A 26,699-nucleotide genomic window follows, 5' to 3' on the forward strand; every position below is an offset into this window, starting at 1 on the left:
AGTAGATTCTTTACAAATTCAGGGTTGACCAAATGCCATCGACAGTTACAGCAGCTGCTAGCATGGTCTACAGAACCTACAGATGACCTCTTCTGCAAAAGAGGAGTTTTACAGCAGGTCAAGTGGGTTGAATAGGGGGGGGCTTGAATGTTTCTGATTCTCTGGGTAGAAGAGTCCAGATTGCACCCTTAAGCACCCTTGGATTAAGGAAGAGTGGTTTGTGATGCCTCCGTTGGAAGCAACACCCCACCCCCACCACCTTCAAGTGGGGAATGGCAGTAGCAGTGTTCACCCTGTCATCCTTCAAGTTAGGAGATGCTTCTGGCGCCTTTCAGATTCCCTGATACATGTCAAAATGTGTCAGGTGTAAGAATATAATGAGAAGAGGAAAAAGAAACTGATTAAGATGCACAGCTTACTGTATGTTGGTCAGAAAAAGATCATACCCTGCCGTATAACATCCACATAATAAAAACTTAGATGTCCTTTTTTTTCAGGAGCAAATACGTATATCCTTTGCATCACAAAGCGCATGCGTTATGATGGATACTGTTCTGGGCTGATGAGAGAGGAGGGCTCAGGGCCAACTGAGGCTAAAGCTTATATTTTGTATTGTTTGTGTGGTGCATAGGCACACTGGAGCTGCATCCCACCAAAACACTGGAGAGTGTGTGTTAACACCATGCTGTGTCTACCAACACTAAAGCTTCACACAGGACAGGCAGAAGCACCAGAGACACATATCTTTGCTTCAAATGGCCTCTGTAGAAGTGGGTTTTGGTTGCTCATTGCTTTGGCAAAGTGAGGAGCTATTATAGCAGGAATTGTTGGGAATTTACAGGAGCTTTTAAAATGAAAAGGATTTGGACTCTGGTAGTTAATTGGAGAATTGTTCAATGTAGGAGAAGCACCATTACATAGATAAAGCACTAACAGGGTCTGAGAGGACACAAAAAGAACTACCACAACTGGGATTCATGGTAAGATAATAGATTAAAAAGTGTGAGAGACATCAATCTATATATATATGTAATCTCTGTCAGGCAAATTTAGTCCTAAAGGAAGACCTGATGGACTGGTGGGAACAGTGATTTTTTTACAGGTTGGGGATGGTACACTGGTCCTCCTGCATGCTTCTTCCAGAAAGACCTGTACTGGAATAGACTCCAGATACACTGGACAGGTCTGTGAAGAGGCCAACTTGTTGGCATTGCTCCATCCAAAAGAAAGTTAGCTGAAGCTGGGTAACAGCAGGTTAAACATAGGTTTTCCATATTTAGAGTACAGTTTTAGCTCATATCCTGTGAAGATCAGACAGGTAAGAACAATGCTGCCAATCAGACACTGAAATATTGCATACTGTAAAAATTATTCCAGTTGTTGTCAGAGGGCTCAAGCGATGAAGAAGTGGAAAATTCTCTAGATGGCTTGATGCAACTTTTTAATACTTTGGAATTTCTTCTATGAGCACCTTTAGCTTTCTTCTCATTGTCTGTGTGTGTGTGTGTGTATGTGTGTGTGTGTACACACACACCTTTTCTTTTTAACTCTACATATGTAGAGTTACATATGTACATAACTACAGTGTACATAACTCTGGAAAAAGCTAAGTGAGACAAAAAAAAAGGCCTATCAAAATTATCAGGGTTTTAATTCATAGAGGGTGGCGTTCTCCAGAGAAGTTTTCAGACAAAGCAGCCAGATCACAGCCAGCCTTTAATTTCAGCCTTTGTTCTGTTTTTGCATTTGAAGATTGTGATTCATTTACAGATTTATAAAAGCACCTTTCCCTCTGTCCCTTGAAAATAATTGCACAGAAAATCAGGGAGCAAATGCTTTTCTTATCTTCCTATGGAAAGGAGTTACTTAAAAGCAGCTGCATATGGGCTAGTGTAAGCAGCACCTGAGCTCCTGGTCAGGAGAAGAGGATGTGCCCCTTGTTAGACAAGATTTAAAAGTTTTTTAAAAGATAGTTCACCTCCCTCCAGGTAAAGTATTTGAATGTAAGTCCACCAGAAGAAATAATAAAATCATTTACTGAAGTTGCTTAAGTAACAGCATGGAACTTCCAGGGACTCCTTGATTACCTGTACCTTGTTGAAAGGACCTTCAAAGAAAGGGAGACATGTTGAGGAACACAGATCAGTCCATTCTTGTGAATATTCTTCTGAAACTTAAATAATTAGACTGTTCCTGTCTCCCCTCATTCACTGGGAGGTGGTGCTGTGCTTCAGTCCTTCACTTCTGCTTCCCTGGCAGTTTCAAGTGCTGTTAACCTAGAAGCAGACACACCATCATCAAAGCGAATTGTCTAAGGCAGACAGAAATTGTGAAATGAAAAAGAAGGGAAAATAAGGATGAAGGAAAAGAGTCAGCCAGTTGTTTCATTCCAGTGTCAGTTTCATCTTGAAACAGAGTAGATGAAAACACTTGAACAGGCAGGAAAGATCAGCAGGGCACTTCAAGGACGGGCAGAAGATCTCTCCTGTAGTTTTTGGACTTGGAGTTACCTGCTTTTCCTAAGGCAGTGTTGCCAAGATAAGGATTGGAAATAGGGCAGAGAAAATTAGATGAAGTTTTCTTCGATCTACATACTGTATTGATATAACCCAAAAGAAGAAAACCAAATGAGAAAATATTTTCCTAGGACATCTGTGAGCTTGTGAGCAAGTGTGAACCTTGTTATTTAGGCTTCTTAACTGTTTCAAAATCCTAACCATTACTGGTAATATGCATGGGTTTTTCTGTAGAGTCACATAATTTTAGTCTTACTGTTCTGTGTCTTCAAAGTAAGAAATCTCAAGAAGATTCATCCTTTTCCTAGATTTTGTGCTGTGATCATGAATGAGCTTAATTTAAACAAAGTCACAGGTATTTATGCAATTTCTCTTTTAAATAAACACTTTCTTCTGATAACATTACTTTGTTTAATTTTTCAAGAATGTTTCCTTCTCTTTTCATACCAGTTATTCCACAGAATGCATACTTTTTAAAACAAAAAATCAACATATGCTTTTTCCTTAAAAACACTTGAAAGATGTCCTTTTTGACTAATGTAACTAGTGTACACCTAGTACACTAATATTGAATTATTTTAATGGCGTTTAAGGAATCATAGAGGATGCCAAAGGTAAAATGCAGCATGAAAGCAGAGAACAGTAGAACATTTTTCAGTAAGGACAGCCCTTGTGTGAAATAACATCGCTTTTTAATTAACCTATTAAGACGTCCTAATCTTACTTTAAAATATTTCCCCATTTTCTCTTGGTCTCTGAGGCAACAGGTTAGTTGTTAGGTTAACCTAACTCACAGGTTAGTTGTATGCCTGTGGATCACGGGAAGGTTCACTTTGGGGATGCTTTGGGGAAAATTTAGCTTAGTTTAGCATGAGGATGTGGTGTGGGGAGGAACGACAAAACCCCAGACAGCAAACCATGTGTCTGTGCTGCTCTTTTTTTAGCATGGATGGACCTTCGTCCTGACCTTTAACAACATTAACAAACAAGCATCCCCCAGGACTTGACTTCTGAAAGGATGCAGGCAAGGGGAGACAGGTCTGCTGCTCGGATCCACTCCTGCATTTTCTTACTGAACTTCAGGCATTGCTTTTAGAATCTTGCTTCAGGTATTCATTTCATATGGGAAAAAAAACCAGTGTTGGCATTTCCCAGGAGTGCCACAGATGCTCAGGAATTCATATTGACTTTGCCTGTTTCTCCTGTATAAGATGGGCTGAGGGTTTAGCAGAAGTGCTTAACATCTCAGCAGTGGCTTTGTTTTGTGCTCTCTGTCGTCAGGAGAATGTGGCATTTCCATGAGATAAACTGTGACTCACAGATTGGGAAAAACTGGCCGATACTGATACTGGTGCTTTTGAAAATAATTGTTCTTGTAGTGCTTCTAAGATACAGCAGACAGCATTCCTTAGGTCTGACAGGGAGATCTCAGCGTAAGGAGTAAGAAAAGGCCAGAGAAATTGGAGGGATTAATAGTCGTCATAGGGAGAGATTCGAAGAATGAGAAAAATGGGGAGGGGCTGACGGGCTATCAGCAGGTTTGGTTGGGAGTCCTGGGACACAGCGTTTCATGTTTCTCCCTCAAATGGGTCTCTGTCACATCAGATACACCCAGACATTCCTGCTTAAACTGGGACAAATCCATATGCTTGCCCACAATGGAGCTTGCCTTCCAGCACCTCCAGCCTTCCAGTTTACAGCTGCTGTCTGTAAACACAGGACAGAGTCCCACACCTTCGTGCACTGCAAATAACCAGTCTTCTCCTTGTGTGAACATTGCTTTGGTAATTGTCCTTTGGAGTAAAATTGAATAGCTTTCCTTTTGACTCACCTAGAGACGTGCTTATGCTCAACACGGGGTGATGGTACTCTCTTTCATTCCATTGTGAGAATGTGTGAAGCGCTGCCCAAGTCATTCCTCCTGATAAGCACATCGTGAAGACTTAACAACGATGTGATAAATAGGAGGAATCTGGTGGACTAATGTGTCCATACTTTACAATTTGATGTAGTTACTGCCCCTCCTAAACAGGTGGCTGAGGTGCCTGTAAAGCATTTCACACGAGTCCCTGCCCTTTGTTAGCATGATGCCCCAAGGCCATCCTTAACCACTGAGCAGCTGCAGAGGAGACTGTCATTATTTATGTACGGCTCATTAGCTTCCTGTACAGAAAAGGATACGATCAAAACACACCCTGCCCCACTCTCCACAGTGAATGAACCATCTTAAAGGCATTGACTTTGTCTGCTGAGCCTGCTCTGTCTGTGAACAACATGTCTTCTTTGTTCCAGTCACTTGGGCAGTGCACCGTCTCTCTGAGTGTGTATGTGCTCAGCGTTTGCGGCAGCTCACTTAAGTCTCTTGGGCCCTTTACACACTCAGGCATCCAGAAAGAACCAGGATACTCCAAAATGTCTGTAAGAAAAACTTGTAAAACTCACAAATAGGCACGGTTCAGACAAAAAAAAAAAAATCAAAGTGAAGTATGTTCCTCATTTTCTGTTTGGTTTTAACTTTAATTGCACAATGGCAAATGCTTCTCTTAGTTGTCTGGTGTTTTTTAATACCTTAGTGACAACTACATACCAAATAAATTTGATGTTAAAAATGAATGTTATGAGTGCTGTATCTTAATTAGTCATCTTGCTCCCTGTTTTCCTGCTTGTACACTCTTACAGTCTCAGTATCAGCCTTCATCTCTGAAGGTAAGTTGCTGCGTCTGTTCCATTTTGACTCTTACACGCCTGTGGTACTTGCTTAAGTTTGAGCTTCTTCCCTCTGCTTCGGTTCTTTCATTCAATTGGAGCCTGCAGAGGGATGCAGAGAAAGGTGTCACCACCACATCCACAGCATCATACTCCCTTGAAATTGTTCTGCCATGGAGTAAGATATTAACCTGAGAGACAGCACTCGAGTAATTCTTACAGCCTTTCTTCCCAGGAAGATTTCCATGCTTAACCTACTAGAAATAAGGACATAAGTTAGGTTCAATTACAGCCGTGGAAAAGTGCTCCAAGAGATGTTGAAACAGTGACTTTGTTTCATGTACTTCCACTTCTTACTTTTTTCTCACCAGCACCATTTAAGGCAGACATGATATTGCCTGACTGTAATAGAAATATGTTTCAATTAACTACACAAAGAAGCCTTGCATGAACCTTAAATTTCCTTTGCTGCATTTGATAGAAAAAGCACAGGAGTAAAAGCAACTTTATAAACAAGCCAGAAGAATAAATACAGATGGAAAGAATAAATACAGATGGAAACACAAATACAGTTTGGGCAAGATTTCTGTCTGAGGCTTTTAGCATACATAAAATGTGGTTGGATGGATGGTCCCTCAGAAAGGGGCTTGTTTCCTAAAACAGGAAGGGAGAAGCCACTGAAGAAACATCAAAAGCTGGGAAATAGCACTATGATTGGACTCAGTGGTCTTGGAGGTGTTTCCCAAACTAAATGGTTCCGTGGTCTCAGAGAGAGAATCTGGTGGCAGTCAGGTAATGTCTCTAGAGATGCAGGTGGTTCCCTGCTGCTTTCTGTCATGTTCACAGGCTGGCATGGGTAACCTGACTTAGGTATTAAACCTCATTCCAGAGGATCTGCTTCCACCAAAGCATTGTTAAGCCACAAAAAGGTTTCATTTCTCCCAGGCCACATGTGCAGCACTACTAACAAGATATAGCTTCATACGAAGAATACCTTACTGGAAGCAGTGTCTAGGAAGTGTGGAGGAAAGCCAGTGACTTCCAGGCAGGGAACAGTAGTAGGTGGGGAAAGAGGGTGTGGAAGTGTTGCTGTGCCTTCAGGATGGCCTTTGGGTGGTCTTTGCACAGCTCTGTGTTCCGGGGTATCCCTGTGTTCCACCCAGCGCTCTGGAACAGTGCCTGTGGAGCTCTGGTGAGTGAGGAGGGCTCTTCAGATGAACCCCATAGAGGGAGAGGCTTTCTCCCTCCAAGGTCACACTGCCCTATCTAGGCTTGCAGGGTTTGGCACTGGCACGATCTGTGCAAGAGCCTGGTGTGCAGGCTTGGCAGGAGCACATGTTTTCATGTACCTCTGCGGAGCTCATTCACGTCAGCTGTGTAGAAGTGAAAGCGTGCCCCCCAAGCTGGGTCTATCCCAGCAGATAGGTCTGGAAGCACCGGAGAGACCAATTTCGCAAGAGAAATTTCTAGGTGGAGTTACATGCCGAGAAACTTGCTCAGGCTGCTACATTTATCGTGTTTAGATGGTATTTTGTTTGGTGGTGCTCCTTAGAAACCAAATGTCCGCTTCCTTTCTGGCTTAACAAGGCACTCTTAAACAATGCTAATCAAAGACTGTCAGGGCTTCCTTTTAAATGTTGCTTTTGACTCTTAAGGGGTGGGCTGCCACTCACAGCCTGCACTCTGGGTGCTCACATCCAAAGGTGGTGCAGCCAGCCAAACATCTGCTTCCACCAGCTTTGGCTCTCACCTGTCCTTGGCTGTTGTTCGAAACTACACGAGGTACCAACTGTTGATGTTTTGCTTTCCTTGACAGCAGAAGGAGCATGCAGCACCCTCTCCCTCTGCAGGAGGACAGGTGTCTCTGATCTAGACTGAAGGCCTGTAGGAGCAACTCACAAAACTGCAATGCTGCATTTAAGATTCAGGAAGAAAAATCAGTGAATTGACTTTTTTTCTTTTTATCTTCTTCCTTTTCTATTGAAAACTAATTTAAAAACTCATAATTATATAATTCTTTATCTGTGCTCAGTGATTATTTCATTAGCTACCAGATTTTAAAATGCATGTGTTTGGTTTCAAGTGAATGTAGTTGAATGATCAGCTGCAGGTCTCTTAACTTTCAGAGATTGATACTTTATCTTTTGTTTATTCTTGCACCTTAAAAATACCTTGAGGTGAAATATAGGTGCTCTCCAAGCACAAGGGTTAGCTCCATATATAGCATCTCAAGTTTGGATCTCATCTGCATGCAGGTGGTTGCCTGTGAAAGGTCAGTAAGGTCAGTCTCTCTGTATAAATGGCTCTAACCTAGCACATTTTCATTCTCTTTGTGTTTTGCCCCTCACTGTGAATGGCAGCTGCAAGTCTGCAAACAACATCATACCTCAGCCCAAAACTGTTGCATGGACAGAAGCATATCTGAACAGAATCTAGGATTTTAGACTAGTTTTTCAGCATCTCTTCACATGTGGTCTTAAGACATTACAAGACATAACAGACCTCTCTGAAGGGCACAGCTGGTCTCAGTGTCTTGAGCCAAAAGAGAATTTGTGGCTGTGTAATGCACGGGCACTCCTCATATCCATAGAGCCCACACAGCCAGATGGATGGAGGGGCTGGTGCAATAACCATATGGCTGTGAGTTCAATACCAGTAGCAGGTATTTTGTCTCAGTGTGTGGTGGCTAATCAGTGTGGGCAAAAAAGCAGCATGTAACAAGTGATTCCAGAAAGGCACCACAGTATGGCATTAGTCAGGGAATTAGTCCCACTGCTGGGTTTCTAGGGAGTTGCAATGACTGGAGTGCTTTCATTCTTGAAAATGCTCTGTTTCTTGAGTGAAATTCTTGCACAATAGAAGCCTTTTTCCATCCTGGCAGGGGTGAAGTGACATTTTGTGCTAGCAACATGAAGTTACTGTTAACAGAACACTAGAAACCCACTTGTGGGTCCACACAGCAGGAATATATATTCTTCTGCACAAATACAGGCATACACACGTCTGTGTGTGTGTGTGTGTGTGTGTGCGTGTGTGAGGTAGGAGCACTGAAAGACATCTGTGTATGCACCAAAGCAGCCTTCTGCCCCCCCCCCCCCCCCCCCATTCCCCTCCCAAAGGTTGTTTCCCCTAATTGTGCCCTGCAGCAGTGATATCTGACATAAAAGAAAGCTGGGACAAGCCTCTGCCTGGTCTGGGCAGCCTCTCGTTAAGCACAGTTAACATCAGGAAGGGAAGACCTCAGTTGCCATAAAGGAAACTCAGATTGTGCTGCATGTTGGAAACACTGGAAGTACGTGAAGTTACTGCGACGGTCTCAGAGCATCGGTCTGGGAGCAGGGCGCTGCACAGATGTCCATACTTATTGTCAGAGAAGGTCATCTAGTAGAAAGCTTTCAGTGTAAGAAGAGTTCAAGAGGCAGTGCAGTTACTTTTTATAGTTTATATATAAATGTTGCTTTATTATAAGTAATTAATTAACAGAAAATGAGAGGATTTGTACAAATCCTGTTGCAAAATTTCACTGTTTTTAAAGGGATTAAGCTAAAAGGGAGAAGAAAAGAAGCATTGTTAGGAAAATTAAGAGGAAAAGAGTGTGCCCGAGGGCAGCTGAGAGCTCAGCACATGATGGGAGGCTGTGGTAGCTGCTGAGATTTTAAAATGGGACAAGAATTTATGAATTGATAAAAAATGAAGGAATGACAGGCAGGCTAAGGTAATGATGAGCATTCATCAGAACTCTACAAAAAATACCTGACACACCTGGAAGGATATTTGACCAAAGTAAATGGAGTATTTATTAATCGAAATGACAAGTAAGAATTTGACTCAGCAGGAATTATATTGGTGTTTCTCCTGCTGCTTTTTACTGTTGTGAAGACCAAGCTACCAGGATCGTGGTATGGTCATCATATCTCTTCTTTTTGAGATGTATTTCTATATGCAGCCCTTTCCTGGGGTGAATTCATGGATCTTCATTCTTCATCCACTAGTGGTTCTACAGTGTTTTTTATCTGAGGATACAGTGCCTGAGTATGTCCTTTGGAGTCACAGCCTGTCTTCTAAAGATCTGAGCAGGGCACAGACCATTAGCTGTGAGAGTTCACTCCTGGAAGGACAGAACCTAGGGAGTAAGAGACACAGTTTTGCAATAAAATGAAAGATTTTCAGGTGGGAAGAAGCCTTGAAGGACTTAGGAGGGATGAGGCTAATACACTGCAAGTTCCTAAATTTTTTTGATTGAGTGGAGCTGGTCCCCAGTCACCAGACTTAGTCAAGTTGCATTTAGAAACTGCATTTTTTTTGTAGAAGGATGCAATATCTACCTACTCCAAGGAGAATCAGGTGAGTTTCATGCTAATGTTTTAACTGGCAGCTTTTTCTCCAATGATTTTGTCATACTACACATTATTTGGCACAAATAGGTATGGTATTAATCCTATGGAAAAAAGAAAATTTAACATAAAAGCTATGATACAACCATGCCATACGGCTGATGAACTTTCTAGCTGCTGGGGATTTTCTAGTTGGGACTTTCTCTTTCCCTTTTCCCTCTTTCTGTTGTAGCGCAAAAGTGACACATCTGAGACCTCGATGGAAGCTTTATGAGAAGTTTTAGGAGGGAGGGAGGCTGAGACTTGAGTGAACAGAGAACAGAAGTTTTCCTCCATTCCCACTTTCTCAGCCATAGCTGCGAAGAGTTTGTGCCTTAGGCACTGTTCTGCAGCTCTGAGGTCCATGTACCCATGCAGGGGTAACCTCTGTTAAACCTTCACAAGCCTGCGCAGCCTTGAAATCAGTCGGGCAGAGAGCCTCTGAATGCCAGCAGATAGTGCCAGCAGGGCCCCAGCCACGCTCAGGTGTGCAGAAGGGGTGCTGGCAGAGGGGACAGGGCACAGCAGGGAATGAGGTGCAAGGAGGGATGGAGCTGGTAGGGTCAGGCGGTAGCAGGGGCTGGGGCTCGTTGCAGGGTGAGGGGTATGGCATGTGATTCAAAGAGGCTGGGATCCATATTTCTGAGATTTATTTGTTGTATTCTAAAATTACTTGTGGCAGGGCAGTGCCATGGAAGTGACAGTCTGAGAGGTGACTGATTTTGTGGCTGTGGTGGTGCTGACTGCTCCAATATGAAGAGTTAGAGCATGGTGTGAAGGGAGAAGGGATTTTCTCCTGGAGTTCCCCACTGAGTTGCTGAAACTTTCTCTCCTGTAAACAAAGTAGTTGTGAGCATCCTCAGTTTCGTTTCTCCCTTCAGATGCCATTTCATACAGAGGAAATGAGCTTGCAAGTGTTCAGCTTGGCACTGTAACTTTGGTAATCGTATCCAGGGCATAGAGTAGCATGGGCTGGTGCTTAATCATTCACTCATTAGCTCAGTGTCTGTTGAGCTTGGAAGACAATTAGAGGGTAAGAAATTGTGTCGGGCCGTCTGAGAGGAGCAGGTGTAAGACAGTCCATGAAGGATGACATACTTTCTGTGTTTCTTGGTGCACTGACTCATTGCCATTTCAGCAGAGCTATTGCTGCTGCTACCAGTTTTGGGGAGAACGTTTGTATTTGAAGTGTCCATCTGCTAGCAGCTGTTGTCATCTTTTAATTGGTATAATCCTATCGGATGAGAGAAGTACAATCGTGAACTTCTCCTGCACTGCCACCGACTGCCAGCACCTCCTGTGACATGCATCTGTTTTTGCTCATACACTTTCTGTCTAAATACCTTCCTTATGCACCCAGGGGTTTCTCTGAGGGCTGACTTTCCTTATGGGGCTATACAAAGAGGATTTCTTCCCTCTTTGGCTATGATTACTTGCCAGTCAGGGCATTTCCAAAAGGGATAGGGGCATGACCTGACATTGCAGTGATTGCATGGACAGCCAAGAGATGAAAGCCTGACATAGAATTTGAGATTAAAGGAGCTTTACTTGTTTAGTCTAGAAAGTTGCAGACTGGTATATATTAAAAGTTTATATGTGCATCAAGGAAGAAAACAACAAGAAGGGCAATACATTACTAAATCATATGGTCGGTACTGGGGAAAAAAAAAACAAAACACCAAAACAGATGAACTAGATATTAGATGTAGACTAGAAACTAGAACCCAGCCCTTGAGAATCAGACTAACACTGCCGTGGACACAGTGGGGACAATTTTTAAATGTTATTTATTTATTTTTAAATACAGAATTTGAATGATTTCATAAAGATAATAAGGTGTCATGTTTTCCTGCCATTACAGGTGAGGGGACCAGAGGGCATAGAAAATCTTGTTTCCTTCTTCTGTCAGTCCATTTCATAACATGAATTTGTTAAAGTTCCTGAGGCAGTTTCGTAGTGGGGACTAAGATACTGCAAGTGGAAAACACATTTGTGGATTTGAACTGTGCACAAACACTGCAAACTGTAAACTGAACAAATTTCACAGGATTATGAGAGGAGATGCTGAGTTGTTGGCTTGCTAGTTGACCACCCAAGATAAGTATGATTAGGCTACTGCAGTGTCAATTTATGCTGTGTAATGTGTATATTTGTTCAGCTGGAATCTGAATTTAGATACAGATCACTCTTTCCTTTCTTTTTACTGAGATTAGTCTTCAGCCATGTCATCAGACAGACAGCTAAACCCTGCATGGCCAGGACAGAGGTGAGCAGCTCCTTTGGCCTGGCTTGTCACTGCCCTGTGACTGTGACTGCCTGCTCTCCTTGCATCAGTATCAAAACCACAGTGCCAGCACCTTTCAAGTGATGTTAGGTTAATGAAAAGCCTGTTTTTCCATGGTGACTTCCACATGATCCCAACTGCTTTCTTCTAAGTGCTTGTGATATTTTCTGCTAAACCACACAAGGTTGCAGTTCCATGATTCCTTTCATAGAAACTTCCGTAGAAACTCCTTTCATAGAAAGCCCAAGGATGCACTTGGCTTATTACCTAGACAGGGACAACCTAGAAAAGCTGAAAAGAGCTGTCATGCAGTCACTCAGCATTTTCCAGGACACACAATGTACATAAATCCCACTCTTACCTTCTGCTCCTGTTGTTTCTTTTACCTTGGTTGTCTCAGGATGATCTCTCTCTCTTCCCCCACAGAAGTTTCAGTGAAGGTTTTAAGAGTTTCCTTTTCTACTATAGTTTCAGGATTTTTGTCATCTTTCCCATTTGTAAAAATGTTTGGCTTTTGATCTTTCAAGAGTTAAAAGGTGGTAAAGCAGCAGTTGTATCTGTTTTGAAAAGAATGAGTGAGAATTAGGGATTTCCTGCTTAGGGAGAGTCATGTGAATACCAGTGGATGAGTGCAGTCTGAAGCTCCTTGCACTCTACAGCCAGATATTCTTTATGTTGGGAACCATGCCTTAGCAGCTAATCTAGAGAGCCTAGAGTTAAACTGGGGATTGCATAATGTCTTCCCCATGTTTTTGGTGGCAAGATTTGTTTGAGAGCATGCTAGGAAGCTGTTACATATCTTCACCAAGCCAAGTAATTTCCATACAATGTGAAGTTCTCATTGATCACATCTGAATATCATCACTAGTTGTTTGCAGTGCACAAATTGATGTATTCAAGTGAAGTTTTGCAATCAGTGACTGTTAAGATCTTAGCCTTCATGATCGCATGCATTCCTTCTGAAAAATGCAGTCAAGAGTCACATTCATGTATAGCTGCTGACCATTTGGACAAAATACCTTTTTCTTACACACTTTTTTACTGCTGTTCCTTTCAAACAGAAGGTAGAAAGTGGTACTCCATTCTGTTTATCTGAATTAATCTTTATAGACTGTGTTAGTCCAGCCCATAGTTACCTACATTTTTAAATGTACTCTTTTAAAAAAGTCTTTTTCTTGTGATGAAACAAGATCTTCTAAGCATTGAGAAAATTATTTAGTACTGGGCAACTCCTTGTGTATACTCTTATTGAAATGCTCCTTATGTTATTACTCCTTGGAGCATCTAGTACTAAATGATGGTCTAATCACTACACATTCTTGTTTTTCCAGAGATGGCACTGTTTTGTAAGGAAGGTGGACATTGAATAATAGTAGCAGTGTTATCTACAGAGGTTTACCAGAAAATAAGGGAGATGGGTTACTTAGTAAGAAACAATTTACTTTATCAGACTGACTAAAAAAAAAAAAAAAAAAAGGGAAAAAACCCAGTGTTTTGGGCTCAGAATCTAGTCATTAGCACACCTGCGTAATACCACAAAGCAATGGGATGTTTTCTAGCTTTGCATTCTCCAGGCTTCACATGCAGGGTCTGGACAAAACTTTGCTGCTTTTTTTTCAAGCTTCTCCATTTGTGTATGAAAATTTGCTTAGCCTTTGAGATGTATGATTGGAAAAGACAGGCTTCTCATGTTGCTGATTCTGCATGCTTTTGGTATACTATCTGACATCTTGCATATATAGTCTGATGATAAAGATAGCTTTGAATGTGCTCTTTTCTATCACATATAAAATGGGGATTATGAAATGTTGTGCAACAGAAGAGGTGAGATGAACAAAATTAGATATTTAATTCAGGAGATTTAGAGACTGGCCGCTTTAAAATTTCTATCTTACTCCTTTCTAACCTGGAGGCAGGAATGAAAAATGAGGGTTTTATACCTGTAGGAGAATTCTTACTCTAGGAACAGAAGAGCAGCAATATAGTAGTACTGCATATTGGAAATACCTGTCACTCCTTCCTGAGGTGATCACCAGGCTGATTTCTTGGGCTTTCTTGTTCAATTCTGCAGTTCTTGTTTTTGCAATAAAGTGCTCATGACATTCAGTAATTACAGATGGATACTCAGCAGGATTAGACAGCTGAGTACTTTTGCCCAAATTTCAGATCATCAAACCATGTATTTTGCAACTGTCAAACATTGTGATTATTTCAAGTCTTTGAGTGCTCACAGCCAAGACTGAGAGAGCCTCTGGCACCTGTGTAGCAGTGTCCTTTGCCATCCAGGCTATGTCTGTAGGACAGGTACAAATTGTTCCCTTTTATGAGGGAATAACACAGCATGGTGATGCCTTATTTCTCACACCACTTCTGTGTTTGTACATGCACACAGCATGGGCAAAAACAAAGACATTTCAGGAAATTTCAAATTCCCCTATGTCAAATGTCAGACATTGTGGCAGAGGAAGGGAGATGGAGGTCTTCCTCACACCTCTGGAACTGTATCTGCAGTATGCTCTACTGCATGGGCCATTGCATTTCTGTGGGGCTCTGAGGGACCAGGAAAATGCAATGAACCATTTTATTGGGCAGTAAAATGGAAAAAGAAAATTGAAAATCTTGGCTGCCTTTTCTTCTGGTGTTCTTTGGATACTAGAAGAAAAATATACAATATGGATACTTACCTCATTCGCTGATATTATGTGAGAGATTAGTTCTGAAGTTTTTTAAAGAACAATATAAATTAGCAGATGTCCTCATAAGCACACTCTTTGCATACAACTCAAAATATGCTGTAGACACCTTTCTCATAAACGTCACTGAGATTAAATTATTTTTTTCCAAGATGCCAGAGGCTGGGATTGAATTTGATTTCATAAATTCCAGTCTAATATTTTAGACACATGCAGTTTTCATAGCAGGAGGTTTTATCTCTTTGATGCAGTGTCTCATCTTCCTTACTCATGAACAACTGGAAGACCAACAACTTTTCTGGCTTCATCAGCTTGAATAAGTTCTTAACTTTATCTTATGGCTTTGTATTTATTGGGAAATAAAAGAAGGAGGAGTAGAAGGGCAGCGCTAGTAAATCCTGTGGTGTCAGAGACTCACAGGAAGTTGAATGACCCTTGCTTGAGAAACAAAAACCACAGAATGTGGGCGTGATATTTATTGGTACGTGCTTTGCATTCTCCTCCAAGGACAGATCATATTTTGCATTGCTGCTGTAAATCCTGCCTACCTTTTCCAAGAAGATTTCAACACTAACTTTTGACAGCAAGCTGCTGGAGAGAAACACTATGAGTGTTAGGATTTTGACTTCTGAGCCCTGGAAAGCTCTCCCCTGGTGTTAATGATTTTTGGTGAAAGGGAAGAATGATGGGCTTTCAGACACAGCATGCACTCTCTGTCAACAGACCTGGCTTGGAGGGCACAGTCCTATCTCTGTGGCTTCCCTTTCAGTGTGTCTGGCTGTTCCCTCTTTCTCCCTGCAGACAAGTCAACAATTGCATTGACTTTCTGATCTTCATATGCAAATGTTTCTATTAGCATCAGTGGCTCTGTGATCTCACTTAAAATCGTGGGCTGAAGATTTTTTAGGTTTTTTTTTAATTACAAAGAAGGGGGAGCGGAAAGCCTTTAATGAAAGGGGGAAAAGGTGGCTTACTTTAGCAGAAAATAAGCAAATTATAGTTGTATGGGTGTAAGGTCATAAAAGTTCAGATTATGCATTTTTAATTGCTTATTTGCATGAATTATTTCTTCTTAATGCAAAAGATGTAAAAGCAGCTTCACTGTGTGTTGTTCACTGTTAATTAGCTGTTCCAAATATGGCTTATATATAACAATATTTTCAGCTAGCTAGTTTCTGAGCTGTTCGGGAGCATTCAGTTCTTCCACTACAAAAATCAAAGATCAGAGGTCTTCTTCTTAGGAAGCTTGTTTAATATTCTATTTTAAGGCAAAACATTTTATCATTAGTATTGTCCTTAGGATCTCCTCAGTTTCAGGTATTTTTGCAGACTAAATTCACTGTCAAGTCTGCATGACTGCATCTTGGTACTTAGGTTGATGCATTCTGTTATCTCTACTTTCATCTAACTTTAGAGTTAAATACTAAATACTAACTACTGTGGAATTTAGAGTTAAATACTGTGATATAGACATGTTCATACAGGTAATGAGCAAGGTATACAGCCTTTAACAAGAGAAAAAAATAGAGTTATTAAGAAGGTACAAGATTAAGATGAATGAAGACAGGCTCGTTTCTTTGCCACATCTTTTGTTTGCAAATCTGGCCATGGGCAGGTTCAAAGGATGTGCAGAATGACCATTTCTCACCAAAGTCCACAGTTCTGCCCATGGCCATACTGAAGTAACTAAATGTTACTTTAGGACAAAGACAGCACTTTTTCTAACTTGTGTTTTAACCTATGTTCTGTAATCCATGTTAGTCCAGACCTCAGGTGTGTTCGTTGTTTGCCAAGTACATGGTGAAATCAGTGCTTTAGTAATATCTAGGTTTTATTCGTGGCTGGCTGTACCTTCACTGTCAAGAAAGATGAAATATTTATGAGGTACATTTTCTCAGAGAATTTTCTTAGCAAAACAGTCGAGTGTGTGAGAGTGCTTCTGCTGGCTTTTGTGCTCCAGTAGGATTCACAGAGCTCTGTTATGACTACTTTCTGTACATTAGCTGAGGGGGGAGCAGTGCTGTGCACAGCCTCAGTTCTCTGGTTGGAGTAGCTATAGACACAATTCTCATACAGTTCTTCCTTCATCCCTGTAATTTATTTGGGTGCCATTGCTGCACTACAAGTACTGGAGATAAAATATTGAGGTTCACTGAGTCAGATTTGAGTCAACATAAATCCAAAATTACTTCTTCTTCCTCTGTTGAAGCTAAAGAAAGAAACCAGGATAACCTAGTTTCTTGATCTGGTTGTGTGGACTTGTATCTGTGGTGGTTTTTGCTTACAAACAACTGCCTTAAAATAAAAGCTAATGTGGCACTGGTATGTGGACAGCAGGCCACTGTTTTCTGGGCAGGAGTAACTTTCACAAGTGCCTTTTTGGTTCATCACTGAAATAACATAAGAGTGGAACCTTGCTCTTTCATCAGTTTAATGTCTTTGAGAATGGGTCTTTTTCTCTAAAAACAAACAAAAATATATATATAATCCATTAAACATTTAACCACAAGCAAGGCTGCAGTGTATCTTATTTCCAGTGTTGCAAAGACCTCACATTGGGGTATTTTGGAGAAAACCTTTCAGTCTCATTTATGGTGGTAATTCTATTTAATGTGGTGATTGTAACATGAGAGTGATCATAGCAGCTTCTGTGGGAATTTATTATTCAGTATTGTGCCAGTTGTGAAGTAGAGGTCAGGATGCCAGAGACAGGGACAGGAGGGAATCCCTCGTGACAGGAGGAAGAGGGATTTCCTTTCAGTTAGGCTAAAAGATAATAGCAAAAATAAAGAGGCCAAAGCTACAGATTGTCTCTGAGAGCTGCTTCTGGACTTGTGAAGTAGAGTCGAATGCCTGCAGTGGAAATACAAACAAACTCAAGATTTGCAGGAAAATGAGCAACCCTACCATGGCATGCTGTCCACCATCCCCTCCTTTGAGAGGAAGAGTGGAAGGTTCAAAGGTTATCATCCTATTTATGCTAATTGAGTTTGAGCTAAGCTCTTCCCAAGGAAAAAAGCCTCTTATTGAATTAGTTATTCAGTTCCTTGGGGTGCAAGTGGAATGGCTGTAACACTGTCTTAGAGTCTGCTGTAGAGGCCCTTGAAGAGTACATCTGAAAGATTTATCTGCATTTAAGCATCCCTCAGATGCAGAGCAATACGAAGACCTGAGAGACTTGTGTGCCTTTTGCTATTTGTCTGTCTTCAAAAGGGGCCAAATATGTTCAGGTACACAGCACCCTGGCAGGTCCTCTGCTTGTCCATGGAGCAGGGTTTGAGGGTAAGAACTATTTCTTTTCATCATATTGTTAAACAACCATAATTTGTAATTGTATGAATGTGCTGTAAAGGGGAGGCAGTGTTAGAGCGACTGACACAGAAAATGAAGGATCTGTAGGGATCTGTCTTGTTCATTCCTTCACTGCTTATTTCCAAATTGCTGTAACTTGAGAAAACAATCAGAAGTTCTGTGAAGACATGCTGTGCATGTTTATGTGTCTCTGCATTAGTATTCATACATCAAACATACATCACTCTTTACTTTTATGTAGGTAAATATTGTTAATAATTTGAATTTCCATAGACCCTTCCATCCTTAAGCTTTTGAAAGGTTTGTAGAGATGGATTAATTAATTAAACCTCATAGCAGTCTTAGGAAACACATGTTAAGGTAGGATTTCAGTCTGGATAAATTACTTTATTTGAGGTCATGCAGCAAGTCAGCAGCAGATAGGAGAATAAAATCCAGAATTTCTGGTTCTAAGTCACTCTAGTTGGTTAACAAATGTTACTTGTCTTCTAAATTCGATTTTCTTAACAACATTTAGTCTTGAGGATTCATAAAAGTACCATTAAGTGTAGCAGTAGAACAACCATGGTCAAGATTGACACCTGAAAAGTGTAATCTTAAATTAATTTGGCTGTCATTATTTGTATACCTTTTCTTGCAGTACATGGCAGTATTCTTTTCCATGAAACCTGTCTGCTGGTCTCTGATGGCATTTAATATGAAAGAGTTAGTTTGCAATTCAAAAATACCTATTGCATTTCCTCAGATCTCCTGATTTTATCACAACTCTTAAAGTATTTGTTATGGGTTTTCTTTCCAAAAGTGCCAACTGCAGAAAGACCTTTAAAATTTGAAAATAGGTTTATAGGTTCAAAAGTTACAACAAAATATTATGTTTCTAAATAATTGGTATGGTTTCTAAATAATTGGTATGGTTTCTAAATAATGTCTCCTGTCTTTTTCTGTCTTCCTTCTCAAAAGAGGCAAATCAAAATTAAAATGTTTTCACACCATTTTATTCTTACATCTAGCAAGTCTTGTATCTAGCTTTTTGAGTTGTGAAGATTGAGTTTTTTGTATTAGTCTCTCTAGAAAGTGGATACTTAAAAACAGAATGAGCAAGACATATATACACCTATGTTTTCTGTATGAGGACAGTTTGCATTTGTTGTTGCTAATTCCATTTTGACTATTCCCTTTTTAATCCTTTTACCTTAAAAGATCCAACTATACAGATTGTATAGATCACGTATCAGTCATTACATAATCTTCTTTGGGATGGAGGTGGGACTTTGTGCTGTAAAAAGGGTAGCCCAGGGCTTCCAAAGGACTGGTATTTCTGCACATTTTCCCTCTGCAGCAGGTTCTCAGCTGTCTCTGAGGTCTCTTTCAGCAGAGACTTTCTCAACTATTCCTTACTATAGCATAAAAGCTTACTTCTGGATAATGATGTATCTGCAAAGTATGGCTTTCACAATAAGCAGTTATCTAACCACAATTTCTGCAGAAGTTTCTCCCTTTATTTTCCCCCTGGTGTCTTAATGAAGCATTACTGAAAAAAAAATACTCAGAAAGTCTATGAAGTGCATATTTTATCCTGTTTCTGTTTTCATGTATACAGTCATAAGCATATCTGGGACACCCTGTATATTACCAGAAGCTATAGAAGAAAATAAAATTTGGCCATGCGTCCAGTGGGTCCCTGAAGGCATTGCATTCTTCATTGAATTCTATCCTGTACAGAGCTGTTCAAGTACTAGAGCAATGATTACAAATTTTGTATGTTTGTATTCAAATGCATTAGGTGTCAGAAAAGCAGAATGCCAGCTGCCAGCATTGGCTGTAGTTCAATTCTGGGCTTCAGCTCAGGGGACTGCCTAAGCCAAAATTAAATAGGGTGCCTGGGGAACACTCATATCAAATGAAATCAAGTGTACACTTGCTGTCAAAAAAAGGTTAAAAGATTAAGTACATTTACTGTCCTTGCAGTGCAATATTGTTGTTGTGATACCAGCTCAGATAAGAATATGTGAATTTCTGTTCTGATTGAAATTCCTCAGGAGGATTGCCACTTCATTGAAGTAAGTGATACTCTTAGTGATACTCTGAGCTTTCTTTCCATAATTGCTCACTCAAAATCAGCTAGAGATGACATTTTTTCTCCCAAAAAAATGATACTGCATCCCTACATGGATTAAGTAGTGCCTGCTGTGACTGTGCCAGGCTATGAAGTCATAGCCTGCTGTCTGCATGCCAGCCATTTATTTCATGTGTGCGTGGACAATATCCAGGATCAAGCTGGGAAGTGGTATGTAGAGCTGTGCTCAGAAAGTCTGAGTTCCACAGGATTTTCTCTGGTAATGCTGGAAACTTAAAACTTTTAAGTGTAGCAATAGTATGGAAAGTGTCCATAGCCTCCCATGCACAAATCTGCTCTCTATGTGTTTAAAATAAACAGTGACGTTTAATATAAATATTTGGATTTGTTACTTATTTGCATTTCTCTGTTGCAGTGAGCTAATCTAGTCAAGCCAGTGATAAGTTTCACATTACCTTTTGCCTATGCAGGCACTGTTGTACATTAATATTTATTAAATCATATTAATTAGACAGCTGATGAAAGCATACTGTTAACCTTTCCGGAACAAGGCTGCAATATTCCTTCTCCCTTCGGCCCAGCCAAAGTCACCATTTAGCATTTCATACTTGAAGACTGTCCAGCTCACCTTTGCATTGATCAGCATTTGGGCTTATAGCCTGCTTCCACTAATTCCACACCAAAAATCGCCTTGATTTGGACTAGTGCAGGGCTGGGTGTAGCAAGATAATGTCACAGTAGTTTGAAGGTACTTATAGTGATGCCAAAAGTGGAGAAGTTTTGCTGAAACATAATTGCTGGGGGCTTTGGACTTAGCAGAGGTATGATTAGTGAAAAGGCAGGGCCACCTCTAGTCTCCTGGTACAAAGCAAAACTGCTGTGAGGCTCATTAGGGGCACATCCAGGCAGTGCAGCAAGCACTGGTAATTTGTTTTAATGAATGCTGCTCATTTAAAAAGCTGTAATTTGTGCAAAGCCCTTAGGAAGTAAGGAGGAACTGTAGGAACATAAATTCCCTAAAGCAGAGTCACAGTCTTTACAGGTGTGTGGCTAAAGGACATCATAAGCCTTACAAGAAGCAAATAAAGATTGTAAATCATCAGAGTTCTGAAGCTACTCCATTGAGCTTGGCATTCTGATTTTTACTGAACTGTTGGGACTGCATGTTTGCACTAAATTGTTTTGAATTAGATCAGAAAAAAAAAAAAACTAAGACGATCTTTACAGTAAAGGTAGATGTGATCTTTTAATATTGTTAAGGTGCATTTAGCTGGGCTGGTTGATGCTTTTCTTTTACACATACATCTTTTAGTTCTGGCATCTCTAGATTTTCATATTTTATAAAATAATATGGTAAAGGCAAGATTTGGAAGAAATGATCATTATTATTACATGCAAATAATACTTTTCTAGCTGGTGGTTCCCAGATTCCAACTACTGCATACTAACTATGGCACTGAAAGCCAATACATTTTCATACTTAACTAAAAGTTTACTAAGTATGTCTCCAGTGATTCAGATGAGTCCACTCATGGCTGCTTCTCTTCAGACTAAAGAGCTGATACAATTTCCTGACATTTTTCAGGCAGGAGAAGCTTGAGAGTGGTATCTAACATAACTCCCCAGCCCTTACAAGAGCCTGTGTTCCCAGGCAGATAAATAGCACTGCACAGTGAAAAACAATCCTCTTGCCTTACAACTGAAGAGGTGTTTTCAGACTGGTAATTTGTCTTGATAGAAGTAAATACAAAAGCATCCTGCAAGGAGTTCATTTGCACTTAACATAATGCAGTAGCAGTAGATGACTCCAGTTGCATAGAATTGGATCACATACTGCCTGTCCTCCTCTCATCATAACAGGTCCCAGCAAAGAACCTCCTATAAGGGAAACAGAAGAATGAGCCACAAATGCCCACTATGGCTGCATAGTACTTGCTTGGACAGAAGTGGTTCAGTTCTCTCTATACTGCCTTTTTTTTTTTGCCTTTTTGGTTTTTTTTGTTTGTTTGGGTTTTTTTGGTTTTGTTTTTTGGGTGTTTTTTTGTTTGTTTTTGTTTTGAATGTTGGAAAATTGGCATTTTGCTAAAAATCAGACTTCATGTGACTGAAGGATCATAGAAGAATTTTTAAAGGGCAACTATCCAATGATCTAAAATAATTTTAAAAGCATTTTCAAAAGTAAAGAGAAGATTCTACTTTTTCTGCTATTGAGAAAAGCTTGGAAAAAAGTCAGACTCACTGCTAAGACCTTAAAAACATGAAGAAAGTAAAAAGAGCTATATTGCCACATTTTTGTGCTGGCAGTTCTTGGCTTCCTGGGGCTTTAATAATGACATCTGAGCAAATGGGATAATTTTTATTGCTGTACGATTAGGGAGCTTTAGTTCCATCAAGTGCCAGCACTACCAGTTTGTGTACATTATTACAGTAACCTGGGTCATTTCATCTCTGTTGTTCCCAGTCACACTGCGGCACACTGCACTTAAAACACTTCTAGGTGGTTGTCTCTGTTCCCACATGATGCCCTTCTACCTTTCAAATATGTTCCCTGTTCTCTTCAACTTCTTTTTCCCTTCTTTGTTTTCAGTCTTTTAATGCTGAGCCAGTGGAACACAGGTCTGCTCTCACTGCCCTTTGTTCTTCATATGACTGAGAGACTGGAGACTGCAAAAGAAAAAAATGAGATAAATTTGGGAGAGGAGTGAGGATACCACCAGATAGCCTGACCTGTAAGCAGAAGCTGTCCAGCAGAAGCATCTTAATCTTTTTTGAGCTGTCCACCATGTTCACTGCACTCATTCAGTGGGAAAGATTTTCAGGGCCCCTTTTCAAGTTACATTTGAACTGCTGTGTACCTGCATTGCCATTTTCTGGCAGTAAATTAAAAATTCTGATTATGTGTTCATGAATTTATTCTGGGCCATTTTGATACAAATTCAAAATAATTAAAACTTGTCTTCAGTTCCCATTAGAATATCTTTGCTCATTTTGTGCTGGGAAAGCATACATGGATATAAATACAGGAACATTGAGCTTTTGCTGAAGTCAATTTTTTTAAATCATAATTCCTGGAAAAATAACTTGTCCAAGCCATGGTGATCATCAGGAAAAAAAAGTTCTTGAGCAAAATCACAGTAAAATATGTCATTAATCATAACCCACCCACATCTAGGCATCATATCACCAGACACTTCACTGGAGGAAGGAACAGTACTGTTGATATTCATGACTCACTATATTAATGGGTTACAAGGTTTAAAACATCAGCTGTGATCCCATTATGACTGGCACTGTGACATGGACTAGTAGATTTCCCCAAACTGATTTTTGTTTGGATTACAGCTTATCTTTTAGAAAAACATCCCATTTTGACTCCACATGTCCTATAAGGGAGCATTAATCACAACCCTTAATAAATTTTTCCGTTTGTTAATTATAATCATTGCTAAGATATTCCTGTTAGAAAATAGGCATTATTTTGCTCATGGTCTCCTTGGACACTCCCCAGTGCAATCAGAAATGTCTTGTGCTCCGTCCTCCTCTTTGGGATAGGCTTTGTCTGAAGATTCCAGAGTGATTGGGAGTTTTTTTGTGTGTTGTTTTCTCTTTTTTAATTTATTTTTACCTTGCATAACCTGTGAAGTTGGAAGAAGTTCTGGCTTATGGCTTTAATTACAGTCTGTTTAACTATCTAAAAAGCCTTGGCACTCTCTTCCTTCAAATCTTACCCTTGCAATGCCAGCACACACCTGTGGCTGAGAAGAGTAGTGTTGATGGCATGTGCATGACCTCCACTTTTCATTCATACTGCTTTCATCTTCTTGTCACCTGATATTGCAGCCTGCCTTCATGTCCACCTCTTTACTAAGCTCTGAGGCTGTGACCATGTTGTTATTGCTGTTTTAAAACTAGGATATCATCCAGTACATTGAGGTCCCTATCCAAGCTGTGCTGAGAGCTTCTGACCATTAATTAGATTTCCTGATTAAATGGTCAAGGTGAAGTGCCTTGGTTAAGAATTCTTTTCACAGTTTCAGCATAGTTAAAGGGCTGTGTTTTTATTACCATTTCCACTACGGAATTGGCATGTGCATTGACATCAGACACATGCAGACTCAGGGTTGGATGAGGACCACTGGCAGCCACTCTCAGCAGTTCCGAGAGGAACCCAGGATCCATGCAAACTCCATCCTGTGTTATTGGCCAGGAGGGTGCTTCTCCCAAACCCAGTAACCAAGTGCCTGTGTGCAAAGCAGAGTGGTGATGGGGAATGCAGCACAGAGGTGTGAGTCTGGGTGAGCTCTGCCTTGAAGACATGCCCTTAATTATGTTGCAGGTTTGGGCAGTGCTTCTGTAATAGCTGGTTGTGATATCATGTCAGAAAGCTATGATCTTTCTTTATCCCTTTTGAGACACTAATTGGCAAGAAGAGATGTAGGTGCTAACGCGCTGATAACCATATTAGCCATGTTGTTATTTAGTTGCTGAGATGTTCACAATTCCTTAATTGAAGGCACTTATTTCCTTTGGGTAGTTTCTGCTTAGCTGACATACTCAGCAATGTTCTGTCCATGTGTGTTTCCTGAAATTATCAGCTGACATAATACAAAATACTGCTTTATGTATGTCTGTACAAATTTAGGAAGTGTAGCAAAGCATGATGGCTTCCACTGAGCAGAATACCAGCATGCTCTGAAGGGTGTTTCTGGGCAGAAAAACGAGCTTTTCCATGGCCTCATAGAACAACACAGATGTCCTGCTCAGGTCCTGCCTGGGTCAAGTTGAATTATCCTTTTGCAAGCTGGGTATTTTCCTTTGTATTCAACAATGTGAATAATGATGGTCCTTGGTGAGGAGAAATGTCAGCCTTTGCACTGTGGCATGGGTGTTTCAAGATTCAGTGATCAGCAAACTCCTGAAGTAGTCTTGGTAACTTTTCTATATAGGATGCAATAAAAATTAAGTAGTACTTTCTTTACTCATTTTTTTTTTCAGAATCTGAAAATCTTGAGCACTGGGTATTAAGTTTGTGATTGGATTTGCCTTCTAGTGTATGTTTTATTTTTCCTCTTCGTGGGACACTGACAACCCCAAATTTGCCATTCGTTGAATACTTGATATTTAGCATTCAGATCTGAATGTATACACATCAGTAACGTCTAGATCTGTCTATCCTAGGAACAGGTGTCAGGAACTAGTTCTGAGACTTCAACTTTAAGCATCAGGATTCCAGCATTTTTCTTTTAAAGGCCTGGTCTGTAGTGTTCGTGGTCCCTAAAAAAAAATTAGCTCTGCTTTCAGTACATCTGGAGCTGGTCCAGGTCTCTGCTGTTGTCCATGTGCAAACTGCTGCTCACCATTCCAGAGGAGAGGCCAATTCCCACGTTCATCCCACTTGCAAACAGCAAAACAACTTGGTTTTTCTTCAAGTGGCTTTTTTTTTTGCAGCGAGTGACCTTTTAATGGTACACTTGTATCCTTGTATTCAAAGATTTTTCAAAGTTCATGGTGCCTCTGAAGCGGTGCTGTGATTATGAGTTTAATTTTATTTGCCTTTTAATACTGCTAAGAGGATTTTTTTTTCACCTGTGATGTAAGAAATGTTAAATGCTATCTGATGAAAATACATTTGTTATTTATAGGTAAATCCAATTATTTAGTTAATGGATCTTAAAAATAGCTATAAGAAGTGGTCACTCATATATTTGCAAACAACTGATTGCTGTTTCCAACCTGAAAAACATCCATTGTGACTGGTTTGTGAGTATTCAGCTTTGTGAAAGGAAAGCCAGACCTGTTAGCATAGCTTTATCTTGCATGTCACAGAGAACCGACAAATCAGTGCTTATTGAGCCACCCTGTAATTGCATTAGTCTGTAAACTTCTGGTGGCCTGGTTTCCTCTCTTATTAAACAGAATGAGAAGGGTTGGAGGCATGCTTGGATACTTGCACTTGTAGATTAGACATTTCCTTTTTTGGAGGTCAGCTTTACTGGCTTGGGTTTTTTTTCCTTAAAAACGAGACATGGTTTTGGTCTGGTGTTATTTTTTGTTCTGCCAGAAAACTGTAATGCATTATGCAAAAATGTTCATTTGTTCTAAGCTAAGATTATTTATAGGTCAGAGTTCTCACATGATGAATACTGCCAGCTTTAGGTCCTCATAAGGAATACAAATTCGGTTTTGAGACTAGCTCATGTATTTCTTTTTCTGGTTACAATAACTAATTTAGGTCCCTGTCTCATTTTGAATGTGTCAGTTTTGATAAATTATATTCACCTCACAAAACTCTCCTGTCTGTCACTTTGTGAGTTACAAAGTACGTAAAAAGGAACATAAAACACATTTTAGTCTTCCTGATAAAAGTTCTTTTTGAACACCAAGTCCTTGTTAACCTGTCAGTCAGAAAGGGAAACCACCAAACAAAGATGTCAGTCAGGGCAGGGAGGAGGGGGTAGGGGGCAGGCAGGGATTGCTGCGATGTTTTTGTTGTATGAAAATCAGCTTGAGATTTTTCCTGGCATCCTGAGTTTCTAAGCTCTTCTGTATTATAACCAGAGAAGCCAACTGGGGGCAATAAAGTTAGACAGATGCTTAAGCATTTTTTTTAGGAGCCTACAGCAATAATAGGAAGTTGCAGGCATGCATGGCTGCTTCAGCTGGGAGCTGCCACTCCCCCAGTTGCTTCCCCAGGCTCTTTGGCTGCTCCCAGGAAAGTAAACAGCCAAGGTTTGCCCC

General features: G+C 40.4%; 1 protein-coding gene across 2 annotated transcripts in view; it reads left to right on the top strand.

Moving 5' to 3' along the window:
• PALM2AKAP2 (PALM2 and AKAP2 fusion) overlaps positions 1–26,699 on the top strand; it is a 137,625-nt gene that overhangs the window by 70,470 nt on the left and 40,456 nt on the right. Inside the window, exon 1 of one of the 2 annotated variants that reach the window (XM_062512668.1) lies at positions 17,795–17,854. The exons of the other annotated variant lie outside the window; for it this stretch is intronic. Coding sequence (XP_062368652.1) covers positions 17,795–17,854 — 60 coding nt within the window. Of the gene's footprint in view, positions 1–17,794; positions 17,855–26,699 lie in introns of those variants that run through there. 2 annotated transcript variants of the gene reach the window in all.

Source organism: Cinclus cinclus, chromosome Z (assembly GCF_963662255.1).
Source record: "Cinclus cinclus chromosome Z, bCinCin1.1, whole genome shotgun sequence".
Classification (NCBI taxonomy): domain Eukaryota; kingdom Metazoa; phylum Chordata; class Aves; order Passeriformes; family Cinclidae; genus Cinclus; species Cinclus cinclus.